The sequence below is a fragment of the Phodopus roborovskii genome, unplaced genomic scaffold (genome assembly GCF_943737965.1).
Source record: "Phodopus roborovskii unplaced genomic scaffold, PHOROB, whole genome shotgun sequence".
Taxonomy (NCBI): domain Eukaryota; kingdom Metazoa; phylum Chordata; class Mammalia; order Rodentia; family Cricetidae; genus Phodopus; species Phodopus roborovskii.
This window is the reverse complement of record NW_026126417.1, coordinates 4082049-4098027: the sequence shown is the minus strand read 5'-3', so window position 1 is coordinate 4098027 and position 15979 is coordinate 4082049. Positions and strand designations below refer to the sequence as shown.

Genomic DNA, 15979 nt, shown 5'->3' with positions numbered 1-15979 from the left:
AAATGACAACAAATGCTGATGAGTATGTGGTGAAAAAGGAATTTTCATTCATTATTAGTGATATTGCAAACTGGATCCACCAATCTGGAAATCAGTGGAGAATTCTTTAAAAGCTAAAATTAAATATATGATCAAGCGTTACCATTTCTTGGCATATCATCAAAGGATTCAACAACCCATTCGAAATATGCTTGCTCAGCCATCTTCTTTCCTCCCTCCTTCCTCTAGGTTAAGGAAGTATCTCTTAATGGGGAATGTGCTCCCAAAGTCCTTTTGTGCACCAGGGATACATCCTGGTTCCACTGTCCGAGGTCCTTTAGAATGCCCAGGCCTTCTAACTGAGACCCATGTTCAGGGGGTCTGAGTTGGTCCAATGGTGGTTTCCCAGCTATCAGTCTGGGGGTCCATGAGCTCCCACTTGTTCAGATCAGCTGTATCTGTGGGTTTCTGTAGCCTGGTCTTATCCTGCCTCTCTGCATCTGGATTGCAGTTTGGCTCAGCATTTAGCAGTGGGTGTCTGCTTATGTTTCCATCAGCTACTAGATGTGTGCTGGGGTTAAAGGCATGTGATCTCAAGTGCTGAGATCACCTTTTGTGTGAGCTGTTTATCTCTTAGATTTGGATCAATTTCACGTAGCACAGTGTGGCCTTGAACTAACAGAGCCATCTACTTCTGTCTCCTAAATCCTGGGATTAAAGGTGTGTATCACCACCACCTGACTTTGTGGCATATGGCTATCTTTACTTTCTGAACACTCAGGCAATTATTAAGTCACAAATAATATACCCCATGAGAAACCTCAGTCACAAAGATATAAATCTCTTAAAGGGTCGACCCCAAGTTCCTGAGGAACATGGGCTTTGCCATGAAGCACAAGAAAGGCCTAAAGAAAATGCAGGTAAATAATGCAAAAGCAATGAGTGTACATGCAGAGACCATCAAGGCCCTTCTAAAGCCTGAGATGGTTAAGCTCAAGATGCCAAAGTGCCCCATCCACAAATTTAGCAATCTTGCTTTCATTGCTCATCCCAAGCTTGGAAAGCTGATTAGAAGATATGTGACCAAGGATAGTAGGCTCTCCCAACCAAAGCCCACGGTCCAAGCCAAGGCAGAGGCCTCAGCTGTATCTCAGACCCAGGCTTCAGCTCCATTTCAGACTCCCAAAGAGGCCTAAGCCCCTGTGAAGGCCCCATAGAAAAGGTATCTGTCTGCTACTGTGATAACAGATGGACTGGTGTGACAAACCTACACACGGTTTGTGCATGATCAGGACCCTATGCTGTTTTACAAATAAGCTTGAGGCTAGATCTCTTAAGTAAAAAAAAAAAAAAAAAAAAAAAACACTTCTCAGTGTCTCTCTGTTTTTCAGAGTTCTTTGTGTATCTAGACTTTAGTCCTCTGTCAGATGTATAACTACCAAAGATTCTTTTCCATTCTCTGGACATGTCTCTAAGTTAATTATTTCTTAATCTGAGTAGAAGATCTTTGGTTTTTATGCAGTCTTACTTGACAATTTTAGGCCTTGTTTCCTGGGCAAGTTGAATCCTATACAGAAAGTTTATTCCTATATGTTTATCATATCCTGTACTGACTTTTTTTTCCTTCTACCAAGGTACAGTATTTCAGTTTTCATATTTAGATTTTATCAATTTAGAATTCTTTGTTGTGCAAAGTGATATATAAAGATCTAATTTCACTCATCTGCATAGAGGTGTCTAGCTTTTCTAGGACAATTTGTTACAGATGATGTTTTTCTCCAATGTGTATTTTTACATCATTGTCAATATTAGATGACTATAGTGGCAAGTAATTATAGTTAGTCTTTTTATTGTTTCATTGGTCTACTGTTTGTTTCTGTGGAAATACCAAGATATTTTGACTAAAATTAATTTATAATATATCTTGAAATCTGTAATTGTAATTTCTCCAGTATTTTTGTTGTGTTTTTTATGTTAGTTAGTTTGTTTGTTTGTTTGCTTGCTTGCTTGTTTTCCCAAAATGGCATGGGCTTTTTGGGACTTTTGTGGTTCCAAATGAATTTTAGAATAGTTTTTCCTTGTATTTCTGTGATTAATGACATGGGAATTTTTATTGGGATTGCATTGTATCTTAAATAGAATTTGGTAAAGGTCATTTCAACAATATTAACTCTAACCAACCAATGAGCTTGGGATGTCATTCCACTTTCTAGTGTCATTTCCAATCTCTTTCTTCAGAGATTTAAAAGTTATATGTAATGATTTTGTCATGGTTGATGACATTTATCAACTTTTCCTAAATTATACATTTAAATGTCACTTGTTCCCTAACTTATTGTATTGGTATTTTAAATGTAAGATCAAAATAAAAATTTGAACTGTACATTTATGTCCTTTTTTATTTAAACAGGAGAGTGGGCAGATGGCTCATAGGATAAGAAGGCTTTCTGTGCAGTTCTGGAAATTAGAGTTCAGTTCCAGAACACTTGGTAAAGTGGAAGAAAACAAAATCAACTCCACAAAGTTGTTCCCTACACACACACACACACACACACACACACACACACACACACACACACACACACCATGACTCACATGTACACATATATGGACAAATAATTTAAAATTAAAAACCTAATGGTGTTTCAATAATTGAACACCCAATTCATACCTGCCACCATCACATGGAGTTACAGATAAGACTAAAATATGCCACAAAATGACCAAACTTGCTTGCCAATTTGACACAGTCTCACCATACATTAAGGAACTACATTCATAACAGGGCTTTCATTTTGTTCATATCTCATACTGTTTAACACATAGTCTTTCATAACCATAAAAAATTTATTCACTTTGATAATATAGACATAGTAAATATCATGATAACTGAAAGCTTATCATATTACATTATTAATTGAGTAACTGAGAAATGGACTAATATCAACTCTGAGGTGATTATTAGAAATGTCTCTCTACTTACACTCATTTGTAGCACTTGAAATAATTCTCAACAGAGAAATCCCTAAGATGTGTCCAAGATAATTATAGCCAGAGTTCTCATTTTCTGAGGACATGGAACAAGTCAATTCACCCATGGGACAACTCTAAGCAGGGAATATAGGTCAGGCTGAGAAGAAGTACTTCCAAGAGACCATCTCTGTGTGACAGATGACTACACAAGCACACATCAGATGGAAGAAAATATGATGTTGGAGAAACACATGAGTTTGGTGAGTTCAGTAAATCATCTCATCTCTCTGACATTCTTCTCTAAGATCATTCTCTAAGAAACATTTCTATGTATCTCTTTTATCAATTCCAATTATATGTGGACTTGAGCAATGTGTCTTTATCTTCTGTCTTTTTTATCAGTAAATCATTGGGTTTTCTCTACCTTTCTTAATCCAACAGCAATTTATGGGAATAAACATCAGGGCACACATGGCCAGAAGGCACACCCTCAGTATGTTAGTGTCCGCATCAGAATATCATCATTTCTTAACTAATGATAAGTATAAGCAGCTACCAGCTAACATTTCATAGTAATTATCTGTATTTTAACCAAATAGAGTATTGTTTAATCATGGAGTGCATTGTATATAAAATAATTTTTAGCCTAGAAATAGTAAATATAATAACATGTCAAGGGAGTTTGCTGTTCATCTCAAAATTCAGATTAAAGCAATTTATCAGCAAACAAGACATTATGATCATCTACAGAACCACCCTAAGTCATGAGGACCTATTATGTGGTATCAACTAAAGTAAATAATTTTGACTATATTCACAAATGTTCATAAGAGTACAACATATTGTCACTATTACAGACTTTAGAACTTTGATAAAAAAAATCTACATGGAAAAATATTTAGAAAAAAAGAAAAAATACTTAGTTAATGGTGATATAGTTTGGAGTTCTTTTGTTGATTTTTTTCATCTAAAAGCCAAAATTAGCATTTTTGTGAGAATTGCCACCAATTTAAAGATAAGAATTACAGATCAAGTGACAGAAGATTCTAACAAATCTAGGCCCTCTAAAATACTTATAGCACACATGAGCAAGGGAAGAAATAACTCTTGTTCATCTAAGAAAGCAGAAAAGGAAGCATGAAATGGGTATTAGATCTCTGGAAAGTAGTCAGCATGACAAATACATCATTTGCACCTGCATATCCTATAGTTACTGAATAGATGTATATCAACTTGGAGTAAATGTAAGCATGTGTATTTTAAAGAAAGGAGACTTCATGTATTCTCTGTGTGTGTCTCTCTCTGTATCTCTTTCTCTCTGTCTCTGTCACTGTCTCTCTCTCACACATACACACAAACACACTCTTCTTAAACATAGTGTTCAGTTGAAAAATCCTTGCCTAAAACCCTAAAACAGTACAGAAACATTGTTTTAAGATATACCTGAAAGAATAGAGAAAGAACCATTCCTATGAATCATTTCACTCCAGATACTATAGAAAACCTTGTTTTCTTTTACAAATTCACAACATAGCTTTAAATTAATTTTTTAATTTTGTAAGTAGAGAAATGTAAACAAATACGTTTAGGGCAAATCCATTTACAATATCAACTGCTAATGAGAAATCAATCAGATATGACTTATTTAAAAAAATCTATGTTTTGTCTAACAATTGTGTTAAATATTGGTGAATGTTAATAGATTAACCATTCTTGCACAACTCTGAAAAATAACAATATAAAACTTAATTTTATTAGCCAACTACTTCCTAACAATGTATATGGTCATCTTGCAGGAAATCTATATCTTAAATATATGAAATATTAAATTTCTACCATCCATGTAAATTATTCTAGAAGACATGGAACTGATTTTTGAAAATCTGTGCTGGAAATTTTCAGGATGACAAGAAACTTATTTAGAGGTAGGATTCAAATTATCAAAATTTTCATGGAACTTGGACCTATATGATGTAATATCAGCATTATTTCCTTAGTCTAGTAATGTCTAGAAGGTGCATATATTTGGAGTATTCAATACTCATCAATTAACATGCTTCTGTTGCAAATGAATGTGTTACCTGATGTTTTATTTATTTTCATCCTAACTCCACCCTTCTAAACTCTTATTTAAAAAACTGGATGACTATAACTCTGATGATAATGTGAAACCTCCTCTATTGCCTCACCACAGTGATTTCAAAAAATAAAACCTAAAAAATTGAAAATCACCAAGAAAATTACTGAAGATGGGAGAAACTGGGCAATGATTTCCCAGCAACCAGCTTGAGTGTTTTCCATTACAGATCACTATAAGCATTCCACCTGTGCTTTGAGGTGAATAACTACTGTTCACTGGAAGTTCACCTCCACATCCATCCAAGGTTGACAATAAAAGGCACCCTTTGCTTACATGTTTATGTAACTTATTTTCTTCTTTAAAACAATACAAATGATCAGTAGGTGAGTGACAAAATGAGAAAGTATATGAGTTAGATGAAACATTGCCCATGTCAGGAAACTAAGAATTCTCAAGACTAGTTGATAAAATCCAAGGTCAGTTTTTTTGACTGCTAAGACTGAACTAAATCTAACTTTCAGAGTTCAGGTTTGAATATGAGTTGCCTTGTTCTTTGGTTATCACTATTACATGTATTTTCAATAATAGCTTGCTGATCAGTTTAGCTAAATAAATTCTATGGTAAAATTTTATTAACAAAATATTGTGTTTCTTATTTTCATATAAGAGTCTCAAATTGTATTTCTGTTTCTTGTTTTTGTGTTTTCTTTTGTATTTTATTTTAAAACAGTCTTTTCTCATTTTATATACCAATCCCAGTTCCCACTCCCTCCCTCCTGCTCCACAACCCCGCCCCTCACCCTCAGTGAGGGTAAGTCTTCTCATGGGAAATCAATGGAGTCTGGCACATCTCTTTGAGGAAGGCCCCTATGTCAAGGCTGAGCAAGGTATCCCTTCAAAGAGAATGGGCTTCATAAAGCCAGTTCAAGCACTAGGGATAAATCCTGGTCCCACTGCCAGTGGCCCCACAGACTTCACAAGCCACACAACTGTCACCCACATTCAGAGGACCTAGTTTGGTCCTTTGCAGGCTCCCCTGCTGTCATCAGTCAACAATCAGTTGACTCCTGTCAACTCCCACTACTGTCAGCTCCCACTAACTCAAATCAATTGTTGCTGTGGGTATCCCCAAAATGGCCTTCTTATATGGTTTTCTGTATGGCTTACTTCAAACGACATTTTTAACTCAGTTATGTCATAGAAATGACTACTGGTTATCAATTGATTCATTACACATGCTGCAAAAATATGTTAAGATCTCATCAAAACTTTGTACTGAAATTTAAAGTAATTCCTATCAGGTCCAAAGTATAAACTTCATTTCTATTATGTAATGGATATGCTTGCTGGTGACACATTCAGACCAATTTTTACTAGACTGGTGAACATAAACCACCTTCCAGGTAAAACCACATAGATTGTTAGGTTTTCACATTGCTTTCCTGCTTCCTCACTGCTCTCTGTAGAGAAATTTCCTGATAGAGCATGTGGATAACACTCACACCTGATGCTTCTCTTCATGACGAGTTGGACTTGGCGCATTCTCTTACACTTGGGTAGTGATATTTCTCAAAGCTGGCAAAGACTTGTGTTTACATTAGGCTTTTCTATTTCAAGTGTAGAGGTTAGCACTCAAGGTGAAGGTCAGATGTGACTAGTTAAGTCATATTCCACACCCCTCTAATTTAGCTTTCTTCATCTGCAGGTTGTTTCTAAAGACAGCCTAAGTAAAATGGATGAAGTCAATCAGACTGTGGTGTCAGAATTTGTGCTACTGGGACTTACCCGCTCACAGAATCTTCAGCTCTTACTTTTCATGATGTTTTTGATTCTTTATGTGCTCGCTGTATCTGGAAATAGTATTGTCATGTTCTTAATCACCACTGACCGAAATCTCCATTCTCCCATGTACTTCTTCTTGGCCAACCTGTCTTTTGTTGATATGTGGCTTTCCTCAGTCACCACTCCTAAGATGATTACAGACTTTCTCAGGGAACCAAAGATCATTTCATTTGAAGGATGCATGTGTCAGGTCTTCTTTGACCACTGTGTCGGTGCAGTAGAGATGATGATGCTGGTGGTAATGGCTTATGACCGCTATGTGGCCATCTGCAAACCACTCCACTACTTCACCATTATGAACCTGAAAAGATGCACTGGGCTGGTATTAGCTTCCTGGACCATTTCCTTTGTGCATGCCATGAGTCAGCTTTTGGCAGTTGTTAAGCTACCTCTCTGTGGCCACTTGGAAATTGATAGTTTCTTCTGTGACATACCACTGATAATCAAGTTATCCTGCACAGATTCCCATTACTTGGATATTTACATGAATGCTAACTGTGGGGCTGTGGTTGTAACCTGCTTCATTCTGTTGCTTATTTCCTACACATATATCCTTATCACTGTTCGCCAGAGCTCTAAAGCTGGTGCATCTAAGGCTCTGTCCACATGCAGTGCCCACATCACAGTGGTGATGATCTTTTTTGTTCCCTGCATCTTCATCTATGTGTGGCCCCTCAATATCATCTGGTTGGACAAATTTCTTGCTGTATTTTATACTCTTATTGCACCTCTCCTGAATCCAGCCATTTACACACTGAGAAATAAAGAGATGAAAAATGCTATAAAGAAATTAAAAGGCTATTTCATGAATCACAAGGAAAGTACATAATGCCAAAAAAATTATTTTGCAATTATTTCAAATCAACAATTTGCTGAAAATAGTACAGATTGATAATTTGGGTATTTAGTTTGTATTTACAATTAGTTAAGATATTCTGACATGTCATAAGTTTAATATAATTTGGAGATTGAATATTTTAAATCATATTGAACATTGTAAATGATCTATGATTTTTTAAATATAACTCTTCCTTATGAGAAAATTATTCAAGTGATTTTTTTAACCTGTCGATCCCAGTTCCTTCTGCCTCCTTCCCTCCCTCCATCCCTCTCTTCCTCTTTCCCTCTCGCTTACCCTCTCTGCCCTTCAAATGCACCCTGACCACCCTTCCCTCCCATCCCCCGACCCCAATTCCACATGTAGTGCAATGCCATGCAGCTGGGGTCATGTAAATCTATCAAGTCATTTTGTAGTAGGGACTAGGACTTCTCTCCTGTCTCTAGGTCCCTCTAGGACACATCCATGGGGGATGTGTCCACAAGGCCCTTTTGTGCACCATGAATACATCCTGGTTCCACTTTATTTTACCTGAGACCCATATTCAGGGATGCCTGAGTCAGTCCTATGCTGGCTTCCCAGTTATCAGTCTGGGGGCCCATTAGCTCCCCCTTGTTCAGGTCAGCTGTCTCTGTATGTTTCTGCAACCTGGTCTTGCCCTCTCCCTCTGCATCTGGATTCTAGTTCGACTCAGTGTTTAGTTATGGATGTTTGCTTCTGTTTCCAACAGTTACTAGATGAGGGCTCCATGATGGTGGATAAGTTAGTTGTTGATCTCACTATCTGGGAAGGGCATTTGTGGTCTCCTTTCCACGGTTGCCCAAATTGTTAGTTGGTGGCAGTCTCTAGACCTTTCTTTAGGTCCAGTTTTCTCTTCAAACCAATAATGGCTTCCTCTTTTATGTTAATTCTCTCTCTCTCTCTCTCTCTCTTCTGTCTTCTATTCCTACCATGACTCAATCTTCCTAGTTGCACGTGCTTTCCTCTCCTCCCCTTTTCTTTCTCCTACTTCTCTCTCCATTCTCACCCCCCCCCACTTCCCATGTGCTCTGGGAGACTTGTACCTTCCCCCTTCTGTGAGTGACTTTATATGAATCTCTTAGAATACACCTTGTATCCTAGTTCCTCTGGTGGTGTGAATTATAGGTTGGTGATCCTTTGCTCTAGGTCTAAAATCATATATGAGTGAGTACATACTATGTTCCTCTTTTTGTGACTGAGTTATCTCATTCAGAATGATTTCTTCAAGTGTCATCCACTTGCCTGAGAATTTCAAGATTCCAATATTTTTTTCTGCAGAGTAGTATTCCGTTCTGTAGATGTACCACATCTTCTTTATCCAATTTTCAATTGAGGGGCATCTAGGCTGCTTCCAGGTTCTTGCTATTACAAATAATGCTGCTGTGAACATAGTTGAGCAGATGTCTTTGGTGCATGTATGTGGATCATTTGGGTATATGCCTAAGAGGGGGATTGCCGGGTCCTGTGGTAAACTAATTCTCATTATCCTGAGGAACCGCCATACTGATCTCCAAAATGGCTGTATGAGTTTGCACTCCCACCAGCAGTGGAGGAGTGTTCCCCTTTCTCAACATCCTCTCCAGCATAAGTTGTCATTGGTGTTTCTAATTTTAGCCATTCTGGCAAGAGTAAGATGGTATCTCAAAGTTGTTTTGATTTGCATTTCCCTGATAGCTAAGGATGTTGAACACTTTCTTAAGTGTCTTCCAGCATTTTTGATTTCCTCTATTGAGAATTCCTTCTTCAGTTCTGTACCCCATTTTTTTTTAAATAGGGCTATATGGTATTTTGTTGACTAGTTTCTTGAGTTCTTTGTATATTTTGGAGGTCAGCCCTTTGTCATCAAGTGATTCTTATATCTTCAGTAATAGTAAAAAATAACACATGTATTTCTGAGGCTTATAAATAGCATTTTTGGTAAAATTCACTTAAGTATTGCTCTAACAATATCAAACTCTTATGCACTCCTTTGGAAAAAGGTGGCATTATTGTTTTTACCTTATTGCAAAACAGTAAATGGGGAAAAGAAAATTTGCTAAAGAATAAAACAAAAGTTATTAGCTATACACATGTAACAATGGATTTTATTTAGCTTAGTTTTTATTACCTTAATGACAATGAAATAATTGTATAAATAAACCTAATGCTGTTTTTCTCAATTATCTGAGTTTCAAGAATAAAAGTTTATCCTCTAAATTATTGTTTATTATTTCAATAAATCCTGAACTATATTCTTTCTGAGACAGTTGCCACAACCTGCCTTGATAATTCTTCATATTGAAATATTTGGTATAGTTATATTTAACCATACATACATACATACATACATACATACATACATATATATCAACAATTGAGGAAGCAGGTCAATTGTTTCATTCAATGCTAACATTTATTTGTGAATAAAATTTAAATACGATCCTTGACATCTCAAATATTCCTAACATTTTCATTTGCATGATAATAAGCTTCATAATAATGTATAATAATGTTTTTCAAGATGTGTTAAAATACAGTGATAAGAACAATATAGAAATAATGCCAAAATAATATGTACATATCTAAATATATATATATATATATATATATATATATATATATAAAACTTTTATTCTCTTAATATAGGAAAAAATACAACAAATGGTAGAATGAATAAAATATGTTTATGGTTTTTAACTGTCTGTTCAAGCTTATGATGTAAGATGTGTTATTACCATAAAATGAATTTATTATTATCTTGAATATTTTAATACTTGAAAAAACTTAGAAATGTATATTAAATTCTTTTGGTAACAGAGACTTGAATTTTTCTATAGTTGAAGAAGGCAGAAAATAATTTTCTCAATGGCATTCATTTGTTAAATATCATTAAACAATGTACTGAAAGCAGTTTTACAGTTTAACTCAGAAGATTAGCTCATGTTAAATGAAATGCCAGAGCACCCCTATTAAGGTTCAGATTGTCTTTATTAATTTATGTGTCATGATTCATATTCTATTTTGTAATATGGTGTGATTTGTGAACAATTCTGCTATGCATTCTGAACTGTAGATATAAGTACATTTGGTATATAGGTAACACTAAGTAATAGTCAGATGCATATTTGCCTCGATTTTACTTATTTGTTACTGTTAAGTATAAGAATTTAAAAATTTATATTTACTGTACATTTTTAGATACTTTTTCTCCATCTGGAATGCTGAAAACATACTCACAATATGACTATATTCTGTATTCCTTATGTGGAACAGACATTAAATCCAAAGAGTTGTTTAGCTCATGATAGCCAAGTCATTCTTATACCAGTGGACTCATCTTGCTTGGCAAATCACTATTGTATCATTTAAAGTCTAGTGCTGAGTCAGACCCACAATGCCCTTTCTTACAGGGTAGCCTAAATAACTTCTAGGGAAAGCTAGCTAGAAGGATTAAAGTTTCCAATAACCCTAGGGAAAAAACCTATATTTTTATTCTTTTTATTTATTCTTCTCTCATACGATATATCCTAAATGTAGGCTCCCATCCCTTCACTCCTCCAAGCTCCCCTCTTTTCTCCCCCAGGTCCACTGGCCCTTTGTTTCCCTCCTGAAAATAGGCCTTCCAGAGATATCAACTAAACACAGCCTAACAAGATGCAATGAAACTAAGCATAATCCTTCATATCAAGCCTGAATGAGGCAACCAAGGAGGATTGAAAGGGTCCTGTAAGCAGGCAAAAGAGTCAGAGACACCATCACTCCTACTTTTAGTTCCACAAAATCCTGAGCATGTATTCAGAGAACCTAGGCTCAATGATGGCCCTTCAGTCCCTGTGAGCCACTATGAGCCCTGCTTAGTTGATTCTGTGGGCCATCTTCCTGATGTCCTTGATACCACTTGCTTCTAAAACCATCCCTCATTTTCTCCTCGTCTACTATGTGATTTCCTGAGCTCTGCCCAATGTTTGGCTATGGGTCTCTGCATCTGCCACCATCATCTGCTGGAGAAACTATGATGACACTCAAGCTAGGCACCTATTCGTAAATACAGCAATCTATCACTCTGAATCATTTCATTGACCTTCTTTTCTTTTTCTTTTTTGCTTTGTTTGTTTGTTTGCTTCTTGTCAGTCATGCTTGGTTCTACCCCAGGTCTTTGGGCTATCCAGCTTCCAGTTCCTAGCCATCCACTATTCAGGCAGCATCTTGGTTTGGGTCTCAAGTTAGATCAGCCATTGGTTGGCAACTCACAAAAGCTCTGAGCCACAATTGCCCCATCATATCTTGCAAGCCAGGCAAGTTGCAGGTCAAAGGTTTTGTGGCTGGGTTTGTGTCCTAGTCCCACCACTGGGAGACCCATCTGGTTACAGGAGATGGCTGGTTCAGATTCTATTACTAGAAATCCTTACTAGGTTTGTCCTCATAAGTTCTTGGAAATTTCCACTGCAATAGGTTTCCACATACCACCCTAAACTCCAAACTATTCCAGTCACCTCTCCCCATACTCTCTTCCTCTGTCCCTCCCTCCCCCACATGATTCTTCCTGTTCTCATTCCCAGCCATGCCTAGTCAACCCACAAAACCTTCCCAGGGAGACCCATGCATCCCCCTAGAACTGTCCTTGTTACTTAGCTGTTCTGGGCCTGTGAATTGAAGTTTGATTATTCTTTATTTAACAGCTAATATCCCCTTATAAAAGTGAGTACATATCATATTTTGTTTTCTAGATCTAAGTTTTCTCACTCAGGATAATTGTTTTCTAGTTCCACTTATTTACCTACAAATTTCATGATGTAATTATTTTTCTTATTTTACATATTGATCCTAGTTTCTTCTCCCTCCTTCCCTCCATAATTCCCTCCCATGCCCCCAACCACCGTCCCATCCCATCACCCCCCCCCCAGTCCACAGGGAGGGTGATGCCTTCCAGGAGGGATCAACAAAACCTGTCAAGTCATTTGGAGTAGGGACTAGGCCCTTCCTCCTGCCTCTATGCTAAGGGAGTATCCCTCCATGGGGGATGTGCCCCCAAGTCATTTCCTGCACCAGGGATATATCCCGGTCCCACTGTCCGAGGTCCCTTAGACTGCCCAGGCCTTCTAACTGAGACCCATGTTCAGGGGGTCTGAGTCTGTCCAATGCTGGTTTCCCATCTATCAGTCTGGGGAATCCATGAGCTCCCCCTTGTTCAGATAAGTTGTCTCTGTGGGTTTCTATAGCCTGGTCTTGTCCTCCCTCTCTGCATCTGGATTGCAGTTCAGCTCAGTGTTTGGCTGTGGGTGTCTGCTTCTGTTTCCATCAGCTACTAGAAGAGTGATCTATGATAGAGGTTAAATTAATTAGTCATCAACCTCATTATCAGGGAAGGGCATTTAAGGTAGCCTTTCCACTGTTGCTCAAATTGCTAGTTGGGGGGTCAGTCTTGTAGGTCTCTGGACATTTCTCTAGAATCAATTTCTCTTAAAACTTATAATGGCTCCCTCTTTTATGGTACCTCTCTCTCATCTATTCCTCCCCTGACTCAATCTTCCTAGCCCCACATGCTTTCCTCATGATGTAATTTTTTGATATGCCATTGTGTAAATACACGTACACATTTTCTTTACTCATTCTTCAGTTGAAGGACATCTAGGTTGTTTCCAGTTTCTGGTTCTTATGAATAAAAGCCACTGTCAACATAGTTGAGCAAGTGTCCTTTTGGTGGGATGCAGCACCTTTTGTGTATACACTCAAGAGTTGTATAGCTGGGTCTTGATGGAGATGAATTCCCAGTTTTCTGAGGAACCACATCGATTTCCAAAGTGACTGTATGAGTTTGCACCCCTACCTTCAGTGGAGGAGTGTTCTTTTGCTCCACACCATTGCCAACATATGTTGTTGTGTTACTGATCTTAGCCATCCAGACAAGTATAAGATAGAATCTCAAAGTAGTTTTGATTTTCATTTTCCTGAAGGCTAAGGATGATGAACATTTGTTTCCCAGCCTCCTGAGATTCCTCTATCGAGAATTCTCTGTTTATATCTCAACCCCAATGTTTAATTGGATTGTTTGGTTTGTCAATGTCTAGTTTATTGAGTTCTTTATATATTTTTTAATCAGTTCTCTATTGGGTATTGAGTAGGAAAAAACCTATCTTGCTTCAAGAAAGTAAAAAAAGACAAAAATCTGTATTTGTGAACCTTGTGACTGAAATTTTGAAAAATGTGAAAGAGACCCATCCCCTGAAGAACTGGGGGTTAGCAAATAGTTGCTTTTCACTAGAGGATCAAACAAAGAGTGAGTTCAGTAATGGAATGTTGGACTGACAGTATTTTCCTTTATTAGAACACTTAAAGATTTTCCCAGATAGGATCCTATCATATATTGGACGATGTGATAGGAGGCGGTTCTGAGAAGAGACCAAAACAACATTTTCTCCTATCAGAGTGATCATGTAGAAATAAAGAAAAGCTACTAAGGAAGCCCTTGGTTCTGATGGTTCACCATCTAGGCATTTTTTAAACTTTAAATTTCCCAATAGCATGCCATACTTAATAGCATAACATGCAGCAATGGTTCTCTGAATAAAGATTATGCTTATACATGCCTATGTATATATTGTAGTGATAACCTAACAGCACATGTAGAAAAACAAGGACAGAAAAACACAAAATTGACAGAATTTGTAAATATTTGAGTTGAAATTAATGAAAGGAACCATACAAAGCATCTACAAAATGCATTCTAAGTACCTATACACATAAAATAGAGTAGATTAAAAATCTTTAAAAAGTTAAATTATCTCAGTTTGCAAATAATTTGATCTAATACTTAAACACTTTGGATGAAATTTGAATTATCCTAGTCACCACTGAAATTAGTATAACAGAATATAAATAAAATTACTATATAATATAGTCTTAGAAGTTCTTATTCTACACCAAAGGGACAAACAGGCAGCATATAATAGATGCTCATCTTATTGTGAAAATATTTTAGAACCAGTTTAGTGCTGTATTGGATGGATGGATGGATGGATGGATGGATGGATGGATGGATGGATGGATAAGCTGATACACAGCTGCCTTTACATACAAAATTATAGCATACTATATAACCTCAGATAATAAAATAATGTCATATACAAGTGAATTTGATGCTTTTTTAAGTGGGAAAGCACATAAAATTGGAAAAGAAATGTGGTGTGGTAACAGCAAAGGAAATGGAGAGGAGGGGAAAGGGAGTGTGTTACATTACAAATGTGTGAGAAATTCTCAAAATATATTTTTTATTTATACAGTGAATTGAAATGATGCAATACAGCGACTTTTAAAACTGCAGCAATTTCTCCAAATGTTAAAGGAACATGGGTAAACCCAGTAAACTTATTCCTAGGCAAACCCCCAAAAGAATTGGGAAAAAAAGTACACAAAATCTTGGGAACATTTGTTCTCAGCAGAATTCAGCACAATGGGAAAACATGTAAGTTACTCAAATGTACATCAGCAAATGAATGAATAAAACAAAAGGTTAAACAAAGAGTATTTCCCAAATAAGGACCATTCTCTGATCAAAGGTATACAAGAATCTACACCCCCACACCTCCAACACACCAGAAAAAAAAAAAAAACTAAAGTTTCATTAGCACAGGGAAATATCTCAGTAGCACATAAAAAAATGTATAAGGCCAAAATAAGGGAAATCTGTGCCACACACCATCACTTACTAGGCTATGGAAGAACATGGACAGAACACAGAACCTTGAGCATTCTTTTGGCTTGTAGCAACAGATTTTAGCATGCACTGATATGGAGAGCTCGACAGAGGAAAGAATGTAAGAAGTCAGAGATTCTCAGCATTCCCTACCCCAGTCTTCTCAGGGAAGATCTGTCAACAACCATGAGAAATTCAGCAGGATAGCTACTATTCAACAGGTGGTGGAGTCACTTCATCTCTTCTCTAAGAATAGCTTTGGATTATTCCCACTGCTTGTGTGTGTTTACCTCATAAAAATATTCCATCTACTGGGCACGCACATCTGTGGGAAGTCAGGATGATGACTCTATTTGGCTGTATAATCTTGATATATAGACTATATACTGGGTGATTTGAATTCTCAAAAAGGCCCTTGGAAAAGAAATTCTTTCTCACTTGCGTACTGGAAGCACCAGCCTCGGCATCTCATAAAAAGTCATAGCTTTTTCCCTTTGATATAGAGCTGAGAAGTCCCTTTTTCTCAGCTAACATTGGGCAAAAATGCTACTATAGATCAAATGCCACCATGTTC

General features: G+C 37.0%; 2 protein-coding genes across 2 annotated transcripts; both read left to right on the top strand.

Annotated features, from left to right (window-relative positions):
- The first annotated feature begins 854 nt into the window (after window positions 1-854).
- Window positions 855-1175, top strand: LOC127221711 (60S ribosomal protein L29-like). Its single transcript, XM_051183726.1, has one exon. The coding sequence runs from the start codon at window positions 855-857 to the stop codon at window positions 1173-1175; it is 321 nt and encodes a 106-aa protein (XP_051039683.1).
- A 5586-nt stretch (window positions 1176-6761) lies between these two features.
- On the top strand, window positions 6762-7703 carry LOC127221733 (olfactory receptor 4K3). The gene has a single exon (XM_051183742.1). It carries the CDS (start codon window positions 6765-6767, stop codon window positions 7701-7703), a length of 939 nt encoding a protein of 312 aa, XP_051039699.1. The 5' UTR covers window positions 6762-6764.
- Window positions 7704-15979: the final 8276 nt, after the last annotated feature.